A 17939-nucleotide genomic window follows, 5' to 3' on the forward strand; every position below is an offset into this window, starting at 1 on the left:
TATAAATGCAGCCTACTGGGCCTCTTTCTATATTCAGAAACTCTCCAGTTTTTCACAGAGCAGTGTGATTATTTTTTACTGTGGGAACTGAGATATTGCAGGAGGCTGCATTATCCTTAGTAAATAAACTATCTGGAGAAACAGCATTAGGAAAGGAAAAGCGTTCTTCCCAAGTTGGTGATTAATTTAGTGGGAGGAAGAATTTAGCTATAATTTTCTAATTTCCATTTTTATTGGGTATTACATTTTCTCCTTTAAAAAGACGTAAAACTGAGTAATCCTGGTATTTACAAATCCTGTCCACAGGGAGATCAGGTTCAACATGCCTTCAGCTAAGCTGCTCTGCCTCAATAGTTTCCAGGTGGTAAGTATTCAGAGAGAGAGGAAGGACATGGTTATTGATGGCTCACACTGGCTGGCTGAGGTCGCATAGCAGACATTCCAGACAAAGGGTTAACTCCCAGTAACCAGAGCTCCACAGATAAGCCATTCATAACCTTCGCTCTTTCCAAGCAGGACAGGCACATTAAGTACACTTTCACCACAGCAGTCAGAAGTAAACCAGGCGCTAGCAAAACATTGAGAATCACCAATAAAGATACAGATTCTGTATGACTCAAAAGCATATTTTATGAGCTTCAAAAGGGAATTCGTTTTATTGATGAGGGTTCTCCCACTGTGTAATTCAAACCAACTTCAGTTTATTAAAAATATTAATAATTGTTAATAATTATTAAAATTATTTAATAATTTGGATAATTTTAAATGTATTTTATTGTAGTTGATTTACAATGTTGTGTTAATTTCTGCTATATAGCAAAGTTACTCTGTTGTATATTTTCTTTTTCACATTCTTTTCCATTATGACTTATGAAAGGATATTGAATATAGTTCCCTGTGCTATACAGCGGGACCTTGTTGTTTATCCATCCTACATATAATAGTTTGCATTGTTAATCCAAAACTTCCAATCCATCCCTCTCCCACCCTGCCTCCCACTTGGTAACCACAAGCCTGTTCGCTATGTCTGTGCATCTGTTTCTGTTTCATAGATAAGTTCATTTGTGCCATATTTTAGATTCCACATATAAGTGATATCATATGTTATTTGTCTTTCTCTGTCTAAATTACTTCACTTGGTATGATAATCTCTAGGTCCATCCTGTTGCTGCAAATGGCATTATTTCATTCTTTTTATGGCTGAGTAATATTCCATTATATATGTATATATACATATATGGTGTGTGTGTATATATATGGTGTATATTGTATATGTATATGGTGTGTGTGTATATATATGTACACCACATTCATCTGTCAATAGACATTTAGGTTGCTGTTGTCTTGGCTATTGTGAATAGTATTGTCAGAATAATACTAATGCAGTTTCTTCGTGTGCTGTTATAAAAAGCAACCCACAGCACACAACACAGAGCTAAACCAGAAACTACATGTTCGGGGTTCCCAGTTTAGTTGAGTTTTGAGCATGACCTCCAAGCCCATTACCGCAAGCAGCGAGCATGAATATACAAACACAGCTGTAAGCATGAAGCCCCCAGAGGCACAGCGCAGTGAACTTTCCTTCTAACGCTCTTCCTCCTCTCCCCCTCCTCTCCTCTTTCCAGTTCTATCAGGATGTTAAGGACTGGTGGCTGTTCGGGTTCTACTTCTGCATGCCTCTGGTGTGCACGGCCATCTTCTACACCCTCATGACTTGTGAGATGTTAAACCGAAGGAACGGCAGCCTGAGAATTGCCCTCAGTGAACATCTCAAACAGGTAAACCTCATAAGGTCATGACAATCTGGCCAAGACTGGTTTGTCCTTGACAACGAACGGACTATGGATACTGTGTTTTGCAGATTTAGCCTGATTTCCTAAAAATTAAAATACTGTCTTACTTGTCTGTATGCCTTGTTTTCTCTAAAATATTGAGCATTTCTCCAGTGAAGTCAGGATCCAACCTGTGAAACAGGTGGCCCTGGGGGCAGGGCCCAAATAGAGAGGAACTATTCATTAATTTTGCCAAGAGTATCTATCAAACGTGTGTTTGTGATTAGTAGTACATTGAACTGGGCTTGGAATTGTGCCAGGACTATAAAAAAAAAAAAAAAAAAGAAGCACATGACTTTCTCCCCAGCAGGCTTTACAGTCTTGTTGTGGAAATAAAACACAAACATGAGATAATTGAAAAATAGAATCACAAGGTGTGGTAAAAGTAGCCTGTGCTATAGAAAGCCAAGGAGGATATGAGATAAAGTCATGAAGAAACTGTTCACGCATGAGGAGGATTGAACTGTTCCTGATGGGGATCTAGCTAGAACACACATGAGTACCATGTCTTTGAGGAGTAGGAAAAGGAGACAGACCTCATTAAAGCAACGTCTAAGGTATGACTCATGGAAAGAAATGGGATTGGGTACATAAGAAGTCGCATTTTGGAAAGCCTCAAGTCCTAGAAGAAATCTGAACCTGTCAGTAGGAGGCTATCTGTCTCTCCCAGGCAGCAAACAGGACAGATAAAGCTGTGAATCTTCTATTTGCTGACTCTGTGACACTGGGCAATTGCTTTCTCTCTCTGAACTTCTAGTTTTTTTGAAAAATGTATAAAATAATGTCTGCCCTTTTAAATATTTATTTATTTGACTGTGAGATCTAGTTTCCTGACCAGGGATCAAACCCAGGCCCCCTGTATTAGGAGTGCGGAGTCTTAGGAACTGGGTCACCAGGGAGGTCCCACCTGCACTTTTCTGTACAAAAACTAGCTCAATTTTGAGTCTTAAAAATTTTTAATGCAATGTATATAATAGTACATCAAAGGGATTATGTAATGCATATATGGTGCCTAATAGAACCCAGCTGATACTAAGTAGTCAGATACTGTTGATATATATTAATTCAAAGAGTAAAACTAGGACTGTGGGTAAGTGTTCAGTTTCAACAGACAAGTATGTAAATGTGAGTTGTTGATGGAGCCTGGATAACTGCCCTGTGTGATTACCATACATGAGCATCAGTCTTCATCGGCGACTCTTTTTAACCAGAGTACTGATTTTTTTGAACCTCAATTCGTTATCTTAAACTGGACGTAATAATATATGAATCAGTATTATTATGAGAAACAAAGGAATTAACATGCATTCACATACTTCATAAAAATCTAACATGTTATACAAATGGAAGCTATTATCCTTTATTAAAATTTAACAGGAAAATTATCTTGAGAAGCTTTAGCATGACATCATCCAGGCATGAAAGTTCAGAGTACTCCAGATGTGAAACATATTAAGCTGTATGACCTTTCATTCCTGCAATAGAGGTAACTAATTAGAATAGATTAGTGAAAAACTGTTTTTAAATGTCAATTTTGCATTAGCACCGCAATTGAGCCTATTCAAGCTATGAGTGACACCTGCTCTGAAAATAATTAAATAGGGTTTGGGAGCAATAAGGTGCTGCTGCTTCACATTTTCATAACATTTTTTAAGTTCCCAAAGAGCATTTCCACGTCATTTTGGTATTTGATTCCTCCAATCACTCTGTGAGATAAGCTGGACAGGTATGTGCCCTTATTATACAAGTGTTTAAGAGACTAGCCCAACGAAATGGACATTAGAATCCAAAACTTGGTCCCCGTGCAGTAGACAATGCCTTGTGTTCCACTCAGAGACTGAGCAGGTTCTGACTGCAGGAGAGCAAGCCTAGCTGGGACGCCTTTGGGGGTGAGGGTCACAGGGGAGCCAGCTTAGAGTGAAAACCCTGCCTGCCCATCCAAGTCCAACATGGCTCTTGATCCTGCTTCTCGTATGTTTTTCTAGAATTTCTCTTCACTATACCGACAACACCTTTATCAGTTAGGGGTTGTGTTTGGATGACGGTAGCAGAAAATCTTCCCAGGTGGCTCAGTGATAAAGAATCTGCCTGCCAACGCAGGAGACGTGGGTTCGATCCCTGGGTCAGGAGGATCCTCTGGAGGAGGAAATGGCAACTGTCTCCAGTATTCTTGCCTGGAGAATCCCATGGACAAAGGAGCCTGGCAGGCTACACTTTATGGGGTGGCAAAGAGTCAGATGCGGCTGAGCGACTGAGCACAAGTATGAACAGAAAACCCCAAATAACAGGTAGGGGCTCCTCTGTCTCCCACAGCGGAAAACTCAGATGTCATCGGCTCAGTGGTCAAGGCACTCAGGGCCAGGGTTCTGCTGCTGTGCTTACCTTTCCTTTATTACTGGGAGACCGCAGCGACAGCTCTGCCCTTAGACCCCCTTTCTAGGCAGCCAGAAGGGGGAGGATGCAGATCACATTAGCGTGTGTGCACCAAAGGAGTAGCCCCCACGTTTAAGTGACTTTTCCAGAAACCCCACATCTATGGCCATACCACTCTGAACATGCCTGGCCACGTCAGAAACCCTGCACAACGGCTTCTACTGGTGTGATCAGTAAGATCCGTGCGGGTGAGGAAGCCAGGCTCCTCTGCAGCCGTGACAAAATCCAGGATCTGACTGATAGTAAGGAAAACTCAGACGGATGGATATTGATTAACCAAATAGCTGACTGTCACGTGGCAAAGTATTAATATTACCTTTTAAAAAGTTATCCTCTTGCAGACTTCCTTGGAGGTCGAGTGGTTAAGACGCCACACTTCCATGGCATGGGGCACGGGTTCAATCCCTGCTGAGGGAACTAAAGTCCCACATGCCATGTGGCATAGCCTAAATAAATAAGTAAGTTTACCCACTTTGAGGATGTGCTCCAAAGAGACAGCCTCTCTCCTGACACACTCCTTTCTACGCTGTCTTTCTGTGGACACAAAATGGCCCATTAAAATGATCCCCCATTCCTGTAGATTAATAAATAAAGGAATCCTTTATTGTTCTTAATCATCATTTGGTTTATACATTCTCTGAAGCCATAGCCAGCTAGCTAGCTAACCCAAAGATTAAAGAACTCCCAGTTCTTGGGGCTAAAGCCACAATTTGTGACAACTGCCCTGAGATCTTTTTAAATAGCTCTATCAATCACATGGGTTTATTGCAGGCTTCCCCTACTTAATGCTGTATGCTTCGGATTGAACCAACCTTACCCTTTCAAACCCTGTTTTCAATCAGTTTTATTCTGACATTAAGTGATCCCGGTTACAGACAAGTTGTATTTTATGTTCCCAGTTGGGCTTCCTAATGCCATGCCCTGGAATACTCAAATACAGGGCACGCAAATGGCTGGCTGCAGATAATTCCTAACCTGAGGTTTTACTAATGCTGTGCAGACCCCAAAACCTGCCATTGGAGTCAGGTCAGAGTCCACATGTCCCCGTTTTTCCAATTGTCTGTGCTGATAATCCTTCACCCTCAGGTGGCGCTAAATGGTAAAGAACCCGCCTGCAAATGTAGACAAGAGATGCAGGTTTGATCCCTGGGTCAAGAAGATCCCCTGGAGAAGGAAATGACAACCCACTCCAGTATTCTTGCCTGGAGAATCCCATGGACAGAGGAGCCTGGAGGGCTATAGTCCATACGGTTGCAGAGTCGGCCAGGACTGAAGTGACTTAGCACGCCCGCACTCTATATTTGCAATGTATCTTTGGAAACTACCTGTCATTAATGAAAGAATTTTAAAAGCCAAAAAAATCCAAATGCCAGCTTTCTCCAAGATCAAGAAATGGAGAAAACATGTTGTTCTTCCTTTTCTTTTTCTGTTTCCTACTCCTATTTTGTTTTCCAAACATCTTTGGAGACTTATTTGTTGTTTTTGGAGGGGGGGGTGCCATACCACACAGCTTACAGCATCTTAGTTCCCCAACCAGGGGAACTGGTTTCAGGCTAGACTGAACCCAGACCCTCAGCAATGAAAGCCAAGAATCCTAACCACTGGATCACCAGGGAATTTCCTAGATTTGTCCCACTTTATTATTATGCTAGGGTCAGTCACCTTGACTACCATGCTATCATCAATGCGGGTGAATTACCTGCTCTGGAGACTTTTAACTAACCTTCCGCCCATATGTTCGACAGACATACACACCCAGTCACAGTGCTGGCTCAATCCCAGCCAGTCCCCCGCTCTGCCCACCATCGAACCTTTGACCTGGCCCTGGTAACCAGCCTGAGGCTACCATGCTTCCTGGCAGCTGCCCCAGAAGAATCACTAACAGCTCCTTGCTTAAGACAACTGGACTCCAAACCTTATTTATTTTTTATTTGGCTGCACTGGGATCTTGGCTGCATGTGGGATCTTAGTTCCCCGAGCAGGGATCGAACTCATGCTCCCTGGAGCAGAAGCTCAGAGTCCTGACCACTGGACCAAGGGAGTTTCCTGGACTCGAAATCTTGAAGAGGTAGAGGGTAGTGAGGTGGGCTGCTCTGCCTCTTCTTCCAGTACTCTGTCCCAATCTACTGCTTTTTTTTTAAATTGCAATATAATTGCTTTACAATGTCATGTTGAAACTAACCCGACATTGTCCTACTTCCTTTTGTGTATCGATTTTCTCTAGTAGAAAAACACTAAACTTGTTGTATTTTTTTCTCTCACTTTTCTTTAGCGTCGAGAAGTGGCAAAAACAGTTTTCTGCTTGGTTGTAATTTTTGCTCTGTGCTGGTTCCCTCTCCATTTAAGCCGCATTTTGAAGAAAACTGTGTATGATGAAATGGACACGAACCGATGTGAATTACTTAGGTAGGATCCTATGTACCCAGAAGGAAATTGGAGTTTCTCTGATTTCACATTTCTAAGACTTTTACAAAACCACCTGCTCTACACTCACGTTAGCCCTGGAAATAAAATCTTCTAAGTTGATTGTTTTTCTTTAGCTGTTGCAGCCCATGACCAACCTCAAAATTTTGTGCAAGCCCTATCAATAACTTTGCTGCTCTCCTCCTGGGTTAACCAAGTGGTGGGTATATCTGCACATGTCCTGCAGAACTGAAACTGCCATTTAAACAAGGGCTTTAAAACTGATTTTGCCTGCCGCCTCTGAGAAATGTCTCCCGGGCAAGAAAAATGCTTATTCTAGAGATAAATGCTAGTTAGGTTTTAAAATATGATGTTCTAATTTATCTCTTCTATTTCCTTTTGCTCAAGTTTCCTGCTGCTCATGGATTACATCGGTATTAACTTGGCAACCATGAATTCGTGTATCAACCCAATAGCTCTATATTTTGTGAGCAAGAAGTTTAAAAATTGTTTCCAGGTAAGTATTTCTTTTAGCAAGAAGATCTTTTTCATAATAATTATTGGCATTAGTAATTAATTATATGTGATGGTTGTTGCTGTTGTTGTGAAGTCACTTAGTCGTGTCCAATTCTTTTGGGACCCCATGGACCAGGCTCCTCTGTCTGTGGGATTTTTCCAGGCAAGAATGCTGGAATGGGTTACCATTTCCCACTGCAGGGGATCTTCCCAACCTAGGGATCCAAACTGCATCTCCTAAATTGGCAGGTGGATTCCTTTTTTTTTTAATTGGAGGATCATTGCTTTACGATATTGTGTTGGTTTCCGCCATACATCTGCCACAGGTATCCATACGTCCCCGCCCTCCTGAGCCCCCTCCCACCTCCCTCCCCACCCCATCCCTCTAGGCTGCCGCAGAGCACTGGGCTGAGCGCCCTGTTGTCACGCAGCAGATTCCTACCTGGCAGGCACATTCTTTACCGCTGAGCCGCCCATTTGCAATAGTATATAATAGCAAATTCAATTGTTTCCATATAATTAGATTTTTTTCCTCTTCTGTCTTTTCTTTATTTTTATTTCTAATAGAGTATAATTGCCTCAGAATGCTTTATTAGTTTCTACCATACAGCAATGTGAATCAGCCATACATATACCTATATCCCCTTTTATATATATCCTTCCCATTTAGGCCACCACAGAGCACTGAGTGCAGTTCCCTGTAGATTCTCATTAGTTATCCATTCTATACAAAGTACCCGGAGTGTGGATATGCCAACCCTAGTCTCCCAGTTCATCCTGCCACCTCCCTGTGCCCCTTGGTATCCATACATTTGTTCTCTACTTCTGTCTCTATTTCTGCTTTGTAAGCAAGTATTTTTAAGAATAGCCAACTGTGTATCTTAGGCATCCAACCGGCATGGCTCATTCCAGTTGTAAATAGCACTTTCATCAGCTGAACTTTTCAAAAGAGAAGTGAAAATCACAATAGTACTTTCAGCAGCTGAACTTTTCAGAAGAGAAGTGAAAATTACATTTTGTTACCCAGAAAGAGCGTCAAATTGTCAGCATAACAGAAAAGCAATATCTATTCAAACAACATACTCAAAAGTTAAAATAAAAAGAACGAATTTAGTAACATGCCAATTTAGTATCCTGCTTTGAAAAGAAATATTCCCAAGTTGAGCTCCAAGGCCAACAGAATAGATTAAACTTATTCATGCCTTACATGGCCTTAGACTTTTAACCACAGTCTCAACAAAACATAAACTCATTTTTAAGAAAGCTCTTGCTAAGTGCTCCTTAATAGTATACTTCATAATAGTCTTTTCAAGAAAACTAAATGTTTATGGCTCTGGAAATCTGAACTAATGTAATTTAATTCAACATCAGTTTCCTTCCATTCTTCAAACCTCCTTGTAGCTAAGCCAACACATGTTCTCCTGAAGTTCAAAGCACTTCTCACTGAGGTATTATTTTTCCAGTTCCTAGAATGATTTTAGCATAGAATTAGTCCTAACTGGAATCCGTTAACTTTGGCCAGGATGTTTAACTTCATTTTATGGTATGTATTAGGAAGAGTAGCATAGAGTTCAAGGGTGCAGGATCTGGAAGTGAACAGTCTTGATTTACATCTCAGCTCTGCACTAGCTGACTATCTAAAACCAGGTTCAAGTGGGGCCACTCCTGCTTCCTCAGTTTGCCCATCAGTAAATCAGATGCTGCGTCTGTATCTGTATCAGACAATGTATCCATCTCATCAGGTGGAATAAGTGGTTCAGTGCTTGAGACAGCAGGAAGTGCTCAGTATGAGTTTATCGGTGTTAGGGATAAAAGAGAGGAAAAACACAAGTGACTACCTTCGTGACTCCTGCAGTCTAAAAGGAGACAGAGAGATATTAACCAGAGAATCATAGGAATCAATAAAACTTGGTATGGAAGTTCTTACTGCCACACTTTGGGGTCATGTTTACAAGTCATGAAATGCCCTCTGAAAGATTCTGCCCTAAGAAAGAGTGACAAAAATGCAGGTCATAACAAATACATTTATGTAATCTGGAGTAAAATCAGTTGCTAATTAGTTTACCTATTAACCAGAGGGTAAGGGGGAAAAAAATCCAGGTGCACACTCTCAGAAATTAAACACAGTTTTGACTGATTTTCATAAAAAGGCAGTAAACCCAGGGGAAGGAGTCCAACAGAGAGAGTGCTGGGTTCTGAGTTCAGTTCTGCCTCTTCTCTAAGCCCCCCTGTTCTCATTCAGGAGGAAAATAGCACCTACCCCCTAGGGCTGTTCAAGAGCCTCAGATGAGGTGCCCAATGAAGAGAGGCACGCAGGTGGTACCATGAAGACACGCCAGGCCCTTCCCGGTCCTTCCCACCCACGCCCAGCCCAAGTCATAGAACAGTCTCCCCCCACCAACACTGCCTTCCTTTCCTCTTTGACTTGGTGAATCAGTTAAAACAAGGAACACGGGATCTGTCACTCTGCACTAGAATAAACCATTTAACGTCTCCCTAGAGGTTACAAACGCCCTACTCCAGATTTCTGGCAAGGCCCACACTCTGTCCTCAAATGCCTGTGGACATTCACCCTTGTTGGTGAGCCTGTGTGTTCTGCTGGGAATAGGCTGGTGGCCTCCTCTTAATCTGGGTCTGTTCCTTCCCTCAGTCTTGCCTCTGCTGCTGCTGTTACCAGTCCAAGAGCCTGATGACCTCGGTGCCCATGAATGGCACAAGCATCCAGTGGAAGAACCAGGAGCAAAACAACCATAACACAGAGAGGAGCAGCCACAAGGACAGTATCAACTAAACTGGAGGAACATTTATCGGTGTACTTCAAGCCCTACTGGAGGAAAAAATCAACACAACAACTGTGTCTCCAGGAATCTGTTCCATCCTTCTGTCGTGACTCAGCCCCACCCCCTGGAAAAACATTTCCCAAAACATTGAAAGGCTGACCGGTTTATACCCACGAATTCAACGAATCTTACTTCTTTGATTTATCTGATTTACATATTCTGCATGTTATATTCAGCCCTAAAAAATGGTGGGAGTTGGCAGGGGGAAAGGAGACTGTTCAGTTAAACCAGAAGGATATTTACTACCTTTGCATGAAAATAGATTTTTCGAGTACATGGCAAACTTTCATGGTGGTTCTGTAGAATGTTCAATGAGAGCAGTCACCATGAAAAAGTTATAGAGATTGTAACAAGATTTTCTATTTTTTTTTTAAAGTAATTTTGGTTTTTTGGCCAAACACAGTATGGGTTTATGTCTCCTTTGTTTGAAGTGTCATTCAGTGCCAGTATTTTTTAACTGCATAGTAGCCTACAGATGATGATCTGAGCTCATTGACACATATTTTCACCCCTAAAAACACATAAAACAGAATTCAGGTGAGAAATAATGTTAGTGTTTCTCATGTCACTGGCTTATTTTTTAAAACATAAATTCTTAAGCTGCAGGAGCTTACAGGACCTTAAAGCACAGACTGATATCCATATATGGCAGTTTAATAGCTGCTATGCAAACTTTTTAAGAACCTATATTTTCTTTTTTAATGGGGTTTCATTATAGGAGATCTTGTGCCTATTTTTCTGTTAGATTGAAAAATAATGCTTGAATCAAACAGTTCTATTTTTCACAAGCCTAGTTTTTTAATGGAAGCATTTTATGTAAAAATCAAAATACCATTTACTAAAATTTAAATATATGTATCATTTAACTATGCCCAAGACTTTCAGTGAAATGCATAGAAGTCCAGAACGAAGCAAGAAAAAAAGGATTGTGTATTTTCAGAAGATTTGGAAATTCTCATTGAGGTTTATTTTTGGTAATAGTAACATGTATATGTGTGTGTGCAAATATACACGTATGTATCATGTATATATATACATGCATATACATATATACATGTATGTATATATTCCTTTGCTTGCTTTTAAAATGTTAACTGACAGTGAGATTTTTTTTGGTCATTCCTTTTTCATATAGGAATATGGAAAACATAATTTCAAAGTGGCCAGCTGAGTTTATCGTGTCAATGATATATAATTACTCCCAGATGCCACCATGAACTTAAGGTTCTTCATGTCCCTGGGTTTTCAGTATGAATCTAAATGCTTTCCCTACCCACACTCCTCACATGGTCACCATTTCAAAAGGCCCACAGTGACTTCTGCTGGGCATTTTCCACGATGTTTACAGACTGTGAGTACAGCAGCAAATCTTTTACTGTGTATATAAATATATATGTATATAAACAACCGTAAATTTCTTTTAGCCAGTTTTTCTGTGATCGTCTCTGTAGAATGTATCCGTGTGTGTGGTATATGCCTGAGGTCAGATGGCATGTATGGATTTCATGTAATCTAATATTAATGCCTTGCATTTGTGCCAAAGCACACACTCCAAATGGAATCTAGGTGGCTGTTCCTCAAAACAACCAACCTGTCAGTTTTAATCTATCCGTGTTCATAAATCTCATGACCATGTTACCATTACAAATGGAATGTGAGAGGCCTCATGAAAAAGGATGAGCCATGGGTTGACAAGGGATTTTGGTTTTTTGGTTGCTGGTTAGTTGAAAAAAAGCAGTATTTGGGGTTGTATTTTCTCCTGTGCTGGAGCAAAATTCATTAAAGTCTGAAGTATTATATTGTCCCAGTCCTCAACATGGTGATGAGACTGATAAGTGGGCAAATGCTTCTATCAGATTTCACCAGAAAAATGTCTGATGATAAATTAGCTCAGCTGATTCCTTGGGCTGTATTTTAGAACAGTCATGTATAAAATGATAGCAGGTTCCAGCCATCCAATTGCAGGGCTCATTTGTGTGTTAGCAGTCAAATTCCATTAGTCCATGGGTGCATCACAGGCAGTGATATAGCCCTATAATATAAGCCGTAGGTTCACACCATTTTGTTTAGACAGTGGTCTTTTTCTTTAAGATGCTTTGTCTCCTGCATATCAAAAATGCATTTTACAAGTTCAGAAAGTCATAGATTTCTGAATAACCACACGGGCTTCCATGTGCATTTTGTTTATGGACCAGTAAGTGACTGTGGTTGATAAGTAGGAATATTTCCAGTTTCTACGTTTATCACATCTTTCCAAGTAAATCTGTAGAAATGAGCCAGAAGCCAAGGGCCTGCATTGGCAGTGGCCCGCAAGTACAAAATAAACGTTTACAGAAGCCTTGTGAGTGTCCCTTCATTTGGATTAATACATAGTTCTACCTAGGAAATGTTTGCTACACAGTGCCTCTCCCGAGTAATAAACAGGTGAGTGGTTTTCAAACAGATAATTCCTAACTGTACTGTATTCTCAACTAGCTTTGTGGTATTGAGCACTTAACACTCCCATTCAATCCTTCATTCACCGTTCCTGTAAATTTTACTGAGCACCTACTATGCACCAGGAGTTCTTCTAGTGACTGGAGGTATAGCAGGGAACAAAACAGGCAAAGTGCCTGCTCTCATGGAGCTTGCATCCTAGGAGAAGCTAGAAAATAAAAAACTATCATCAATAAACAATGTTCAGTGGATACCTGACTCATCTATATATAACTGCTTATTTGACATTTTCAACTAGGGAGCTAGTCAATAGGGCTTCCCAAGTGGCACTAGTGGTAAAGAACCCATCTGCCAATGCAAGAGATGCAGGAGATGCAGGTTCAATACCCAGGTCAGGAAGATCCCCTGGAGGAGGGCATGGCAACCCACTCCAGTATTCTTGCCTGGAGAATCCCATGGACAGGGGAACGTGGCAGGCTACAGTCCATAGGGTCGCAAAGAGTTGGACATGAGTGAAGCGACTTAGCACACATGCACACACAGCTATTTGATAGATATACTACATCTAAATCTAAGCTCCTGATATCTTTCTAACCTGTGCTGCCATGTTATTCCTCTGCTCATGTATTACTCAAAATACTCCAGAGAAACAGAACCAGTAGGATAGATAGATGATAGATAGATAGAAGATTCTGTGGCCACTGAGATATGTGTGCTATGCTGTGCTGTCTACAAGCTGAAGAAACAGGAAATTCAAAAACATAATTCAGTCCAAATCCTAAGGCCTGAAGAACACAGGAGCTGATGGTAGAACTCCCAGTGTGAGGCCAAAAGCTTGAAAACCACGGATGGCTCACAGAAGTCCCAGCGTCCAGAAACCAGAGATCCAGGAGCACCAGTGTCATGAGCAGAAGATGGATGTCCCACTCCAAGAAGAGAGAGAGGGAATTCATTCTGCATCCTCCTGATTGCTCCTTCCAGGTGCTCTACTGATGCGTGATGCCTGTCCCCGCTGGTGAGAACAGATCTGCTCTAGTTAGTCTCCTGACTCAAGTGCTGATCTCTTCCAGAAACACCCTCAAGATACACCCAAGATCATATCTTCCTAGCTATCTGGTTGTCCCTTAGCCCAGCCAAGTGACACCGAAGATGCACCATCACAGCTGAAAGAGCCCCATCCTTTGAGTTGTCAGGACAGAGTCATGTCCCATTTCTTTCTCTCAGTGCTTGTACCCAACTCCTCAATAAATCCTAACAGCCCCATCCTCAGATTATCTCCAGAATCTGACTCTCTCTCGCTCGCTCGCTCTCTCTCCACCTCCCTTTTCTGAGCCACCACTATCTCTTAATCTCTTGTCAGGATAGCTACAATTGGATCCCAAATGACTACTTTTTTCCAGCCTTGGAAACACCATACTCTAACGGGAGCCTGTCTCTCAACCCCCATAGTGGTCAAAAGGTGCTGACATTTCCAAGGTAGGCGAACCAGCAGTGGGGAGTTTTCTAATAACAGCTGAAGTCAGAAAAAGTCCACTGGCGCAAGCCTGGAAGGCTGTACGCCGAGGAGGTGCTAGCCACCGCTGGTGTGGGCATTCTGAAGACAGTCAGTCTAGAGTGTAACAAAGATGAAAAAGAGCATTTTAAGTCCTGGTTCTGGTTCTCCCTGATGCTTTCCCATAGCTTGAGCAAGCAAACCATGTGTTTTAGAGTAGCTTTAGTTTGACCCAAAAAAAAAAAATTGATTGGCAAATCCAGAGAGCTCCCTGTGCCCGCTTCTCCCAGATTTCTCATACACAGCTCCCCCTATTATTTACCCCTTGTGTTAGTGGGGTACCTATGATGAACCAATACTGAAATATTGTTCACTAAAGCCCATAGTTTGCATTAGGGATCACTTGTTTGTGTTGTCCATTCAATGGGTTTTGACAAATGGAGAGTGACAGTCATCTACCATTGTGTTATCATTCAAAATAGCTGCACTGCCCTAAACCCATCTGTACTCAAGCTTTCCTCCCCGCCTCCTCTCCCTCTTGATTTATCTTTTCACTCAACACAGATGTAGTAAACACCCACCATATTACCTTGTGCTAGTCGCCAGGAACGTGAGATCAGACGTACAAATAAATACATGCACTGAAGTGCTTCGTGGAGACTCGGCAGCTGTCAGCATTAAGGACAGTAATGGCACAAAGGCCAAAGCAGCCCAGATTCTTGAAACTTCAGCTGGTGACATCAGTGAACACAGTGTGAGGGCTCTGCTATAATTCTTCTTTTTACAACTTTAAAAAAAATTCACTACCCACATGGTTTGCAGGATCTTTTTTTCTCAACAAGGAATTAAACCTGGGCCCCAGCAGTGAAAGCACTAGTCCTAACCACTGACTGCCAGGGAATTCCCTGAAATCCTTGTTTTGGTGAGTATAATCATGTCACTGCTCACGGAATTACATAACAATAAGCAATACAGCGTGCTGTGGTTCATGGGGTCGCAAAGAGTCGGACACGACTGAGCCACTGAACTGAACTGAAGCAATATAGCACTGTGTCTACTTAAGAAGCTTTTTAAAGCTCTGAAAAGGGAATTCCATGGTGGTCCAGCGCTTAGGGCTCCACACTTTCACTGCCAACGACCCAAAGGCCTAGGTTCCATCCCTGGGCAGAGAACTAAGACCTGGCAAGTGGCATAGCCAAAAAAAAAAAAAAAAAGAAGTAAAAATAAATAAATAAATATCTGCAAATGTACGTTATTCTCCATCCAAAAATAAACCTATCCAGGATAATTTATTATAGGAGCAAAACAAATTGGAGATTAAGTCCTAGAAATAGCCAAGACAAATGTGAATCTTTCATTATTACCTCTGTTGTTCTTTTTAATGGTATCATCAGTCCGTGAGAGTGCATTAAACACTATGTATGTGCAGAGTGAAGAAAATGCACTGTCAGTCTTTCAAAACCTTTCCAGGCCTGAAATTCTGATTCCTGTGTTTGAAACATAACCTAGCACCATACTGAATTTACTGATTTTTCTCCATACTTCAAACAAGCAGAGTTAAGTCAAGGCACACATCTACCGTATGCAGTTGAACACTTCTAAAATTCCAATGGAGTCTTCACACTGAAAAACCTCAGGGGTTTTTAACAATCCTTTACTAGAGAAGCTACTGTCACTTTCTTCTATAAGTAGTAACAAAAACAAACTAGAACCTATATTTGGTCAGCACTGATATGCCTGCTTTTTTCTTTCTAAAACTGAAAGGAGACAAGCCACAGTCCTTAGCATCAGGGAATAATGAAGTACTGGAAGTTGTAACTAAGTCAGCTTTCCCTACGAAGCATGCTAGCAAAGATCACTTTTGATTTGATGAAGTCAGAAGTCCTACTATCTTACGGTTTCCCAAACCTTTAGCATCAATATTACTCAGTTGACTTTCTATTTCTTCCTGGGAGGTAATAAATTAGGAACAGCAATACCAACCTAGATAGAATCAGAAGAGTCATGGAATCTTCCTAAGGGGACAGAGAGAATTCCACAGATTTTTCCTTTTTGGTCCTCATTCACAGTCCCCTCACCTAATTTACGTACATGGAACTGATCATCTTTTACTTGAATTTGATTCCATGACGGTGGAGGCAACTGTGTCCTTGGTGTCATGTGACAGATTTGTCCCAGATGGGAGAGGGTAAGAAATGCTGCCCACATCACACAGGATCACGTGATCAGCCAAACCACAGGCCCCAGGCATAGCCTGTCTCCCTCCATCGACACATGTTTTTACAGAATAAGACATTCCTTCTTGAACTATACCTATTTCTCTCAGAGTGTAACAAGTCTGGCTAAGTACAGTTAAATTCTTTTATATTTTTAAAATATGCTGGAATGAGAAAATCTGCTAAACGTGATCAAGTAAGGGGAACATATGTACCTTTTAGCTTTTCAGGGCAAGCATTCACGCATAAGGAAAATCTCCCAGGTCCAGGCTTTTGTCTATTTTATGCAACCCAGTGGGGTTCAGCCTGGATCACTCACTGTCAATCAAGACCGTGATGGGAGGGATGGAAGTCTGTTGAACAGCTTAGGCCAAGATGGGCCAACTCCTGGAACTGGAGGTGGGGAGCTGGGAGTTCGGGGAGTAACTTCTCAAAGGAAAACCCACATCACCTTAGAAAGGGAGAGAATAGCTGAGCCACTTCTCTACTCCATCTTTAAGGAGATTTCTCCATCTATAAGGATATATCCCACTCCTCCTATTTTCTGCTGCTTTTTCACATTTTTCCCTCAGTTAATTCCTCAATTTTTATTATTTTCTTTAAAAGTAACTTTTTCTCTTCAAATTATAAAAAATAAAATAGCTGTAGGATATATTTAAAGCCAGTGCAAACAAAACAATAATGAATTAATGATCCATGTTTGTAAAGAGAGGAAATTCCTCTACCTGGGGCATTTTATATATATATAATATATAATATGTATGCAATATAATATATATAATGTCTCCTACTTCAATATCTTGCATTTAATTTATCCAATTCCTTTGTTATCACAAACAAGCTACATTGACTGTACATCTTTGTACGAGTCTCCATGGAGATATTGGAGAAGGCAGTGGCACCCCACGCCAGTACTCTTACCTGGAAAATCCCATGGACGGAGGAGCCTGGTAGATTGCAGTCCATGGGGTTGCTAAGAGTCGGACACGACTGAGCGACTTCACTTTCACTTTTCACTTTCAAGCATTGGAGAAGGAAATGGCAACCGACTCCAGTGTTCTTGCCTGGAGAATCCCAGGGATGGGGAGCCTGGTGGGCTGCCGTCTATAGGGTCGCACAGAGTCGGACACGACTGAAGGGACTTAGCAGCAGCAGCAGCAGCCATGGAGATATGTGTGATTTCTCTATGAAAATTAAAGAGGAGCAGGATTGCAGTCTATTCATGCATCCTGCCAAACTATCTCCAGAATGACCCACCAGTCCTGGGGTGATCCATTATTAAAGGTTTCAGGGCTCTCAGTGGCTTGCAATTGCTCCTCTTTAAGTGGGTGCCATCACACTGGGGGGATCCTACCTTTAGGTCTCTGTAGCAGACAGTTGGACACCTGACCAGATCCTCTTGGATCCTGTGTACTAGCCCTGTTCACCCATCTCCAGTTTCAGCTTTGTTGCTACTATCCGCACCTGCACCTGTCAGCGGCTGGCCCTTGGACACTGGAGCCCTCTCGCATGAAAGGAGAAGAGGAGGAGCCTGGGGATTTTACACCCCTCCATCGCCACCATGACCTATGGCCAAGGACTGGCCAGTGTGGGAGTGCAGAAGCCCAGCTCTTGCGGCTCTGGGGGTGGGGGTGGTAAACAGCAAGCACCCCCAGAGAACAGGCTGAATCTGCAGCCTCACCTGAAACTTCACCTTAATAAAGATGAGGGAGCTTCTTCCCTTTCCCTCACTGGTTTCTTCTGGGGGACTGTGCCTTAACAAACCACTGAC

The 17939-nt window shown here is 41.8% G+C and overlaps 1 protein-coding gene across 1 annotated transcript in view; it reads left to right on the forward strand.

The window, feature by feature from the left end:
- EDNRA (endothelin receptor type A) overlaps positions 1 to 12362 on the forward strand; it is a 76343-nt gene extending 63981 nt beyond the window's left edge. Inside the window, exons 5-8 of the mRNA XM_061142458.1 lie at positions 1626 to 1778; positions 6538 to 6671; positions 7077 to 7185; positions 9835 to 12362. Of these exons, the coding sequence (XP_060998441.1) occupies positions 1626 to 1778; positions 6538 to 6671; positions 7077 to 7185; positions 9835 to 9975 (537 nt within the window). The 3' untranslated portion in view covers positions 9976 to 12362. The remainder of the gene's footprint in view (positions 1 to 1625; positions 1779 to 6537; positions 6672 to 7076; positions 7186 to 9834) is intronic.
- The last annotated feature ends 5577 nt before the right edge of the window (positions 12363 to 17939 follow it).

This window comes from Dama dama, chromosome 5 (genome assembly GCF_033118175.1).
Source record: "Dama dama isolate Ldn47 chromosome 5, ASM3311817v1, whole genome shotgun sequence".
Lineage (NCBI taxonomy): Eukaryota > Metazoa > Chordata > Mammalia > Artiodactyla > Cervidae > Dama > Dama dama.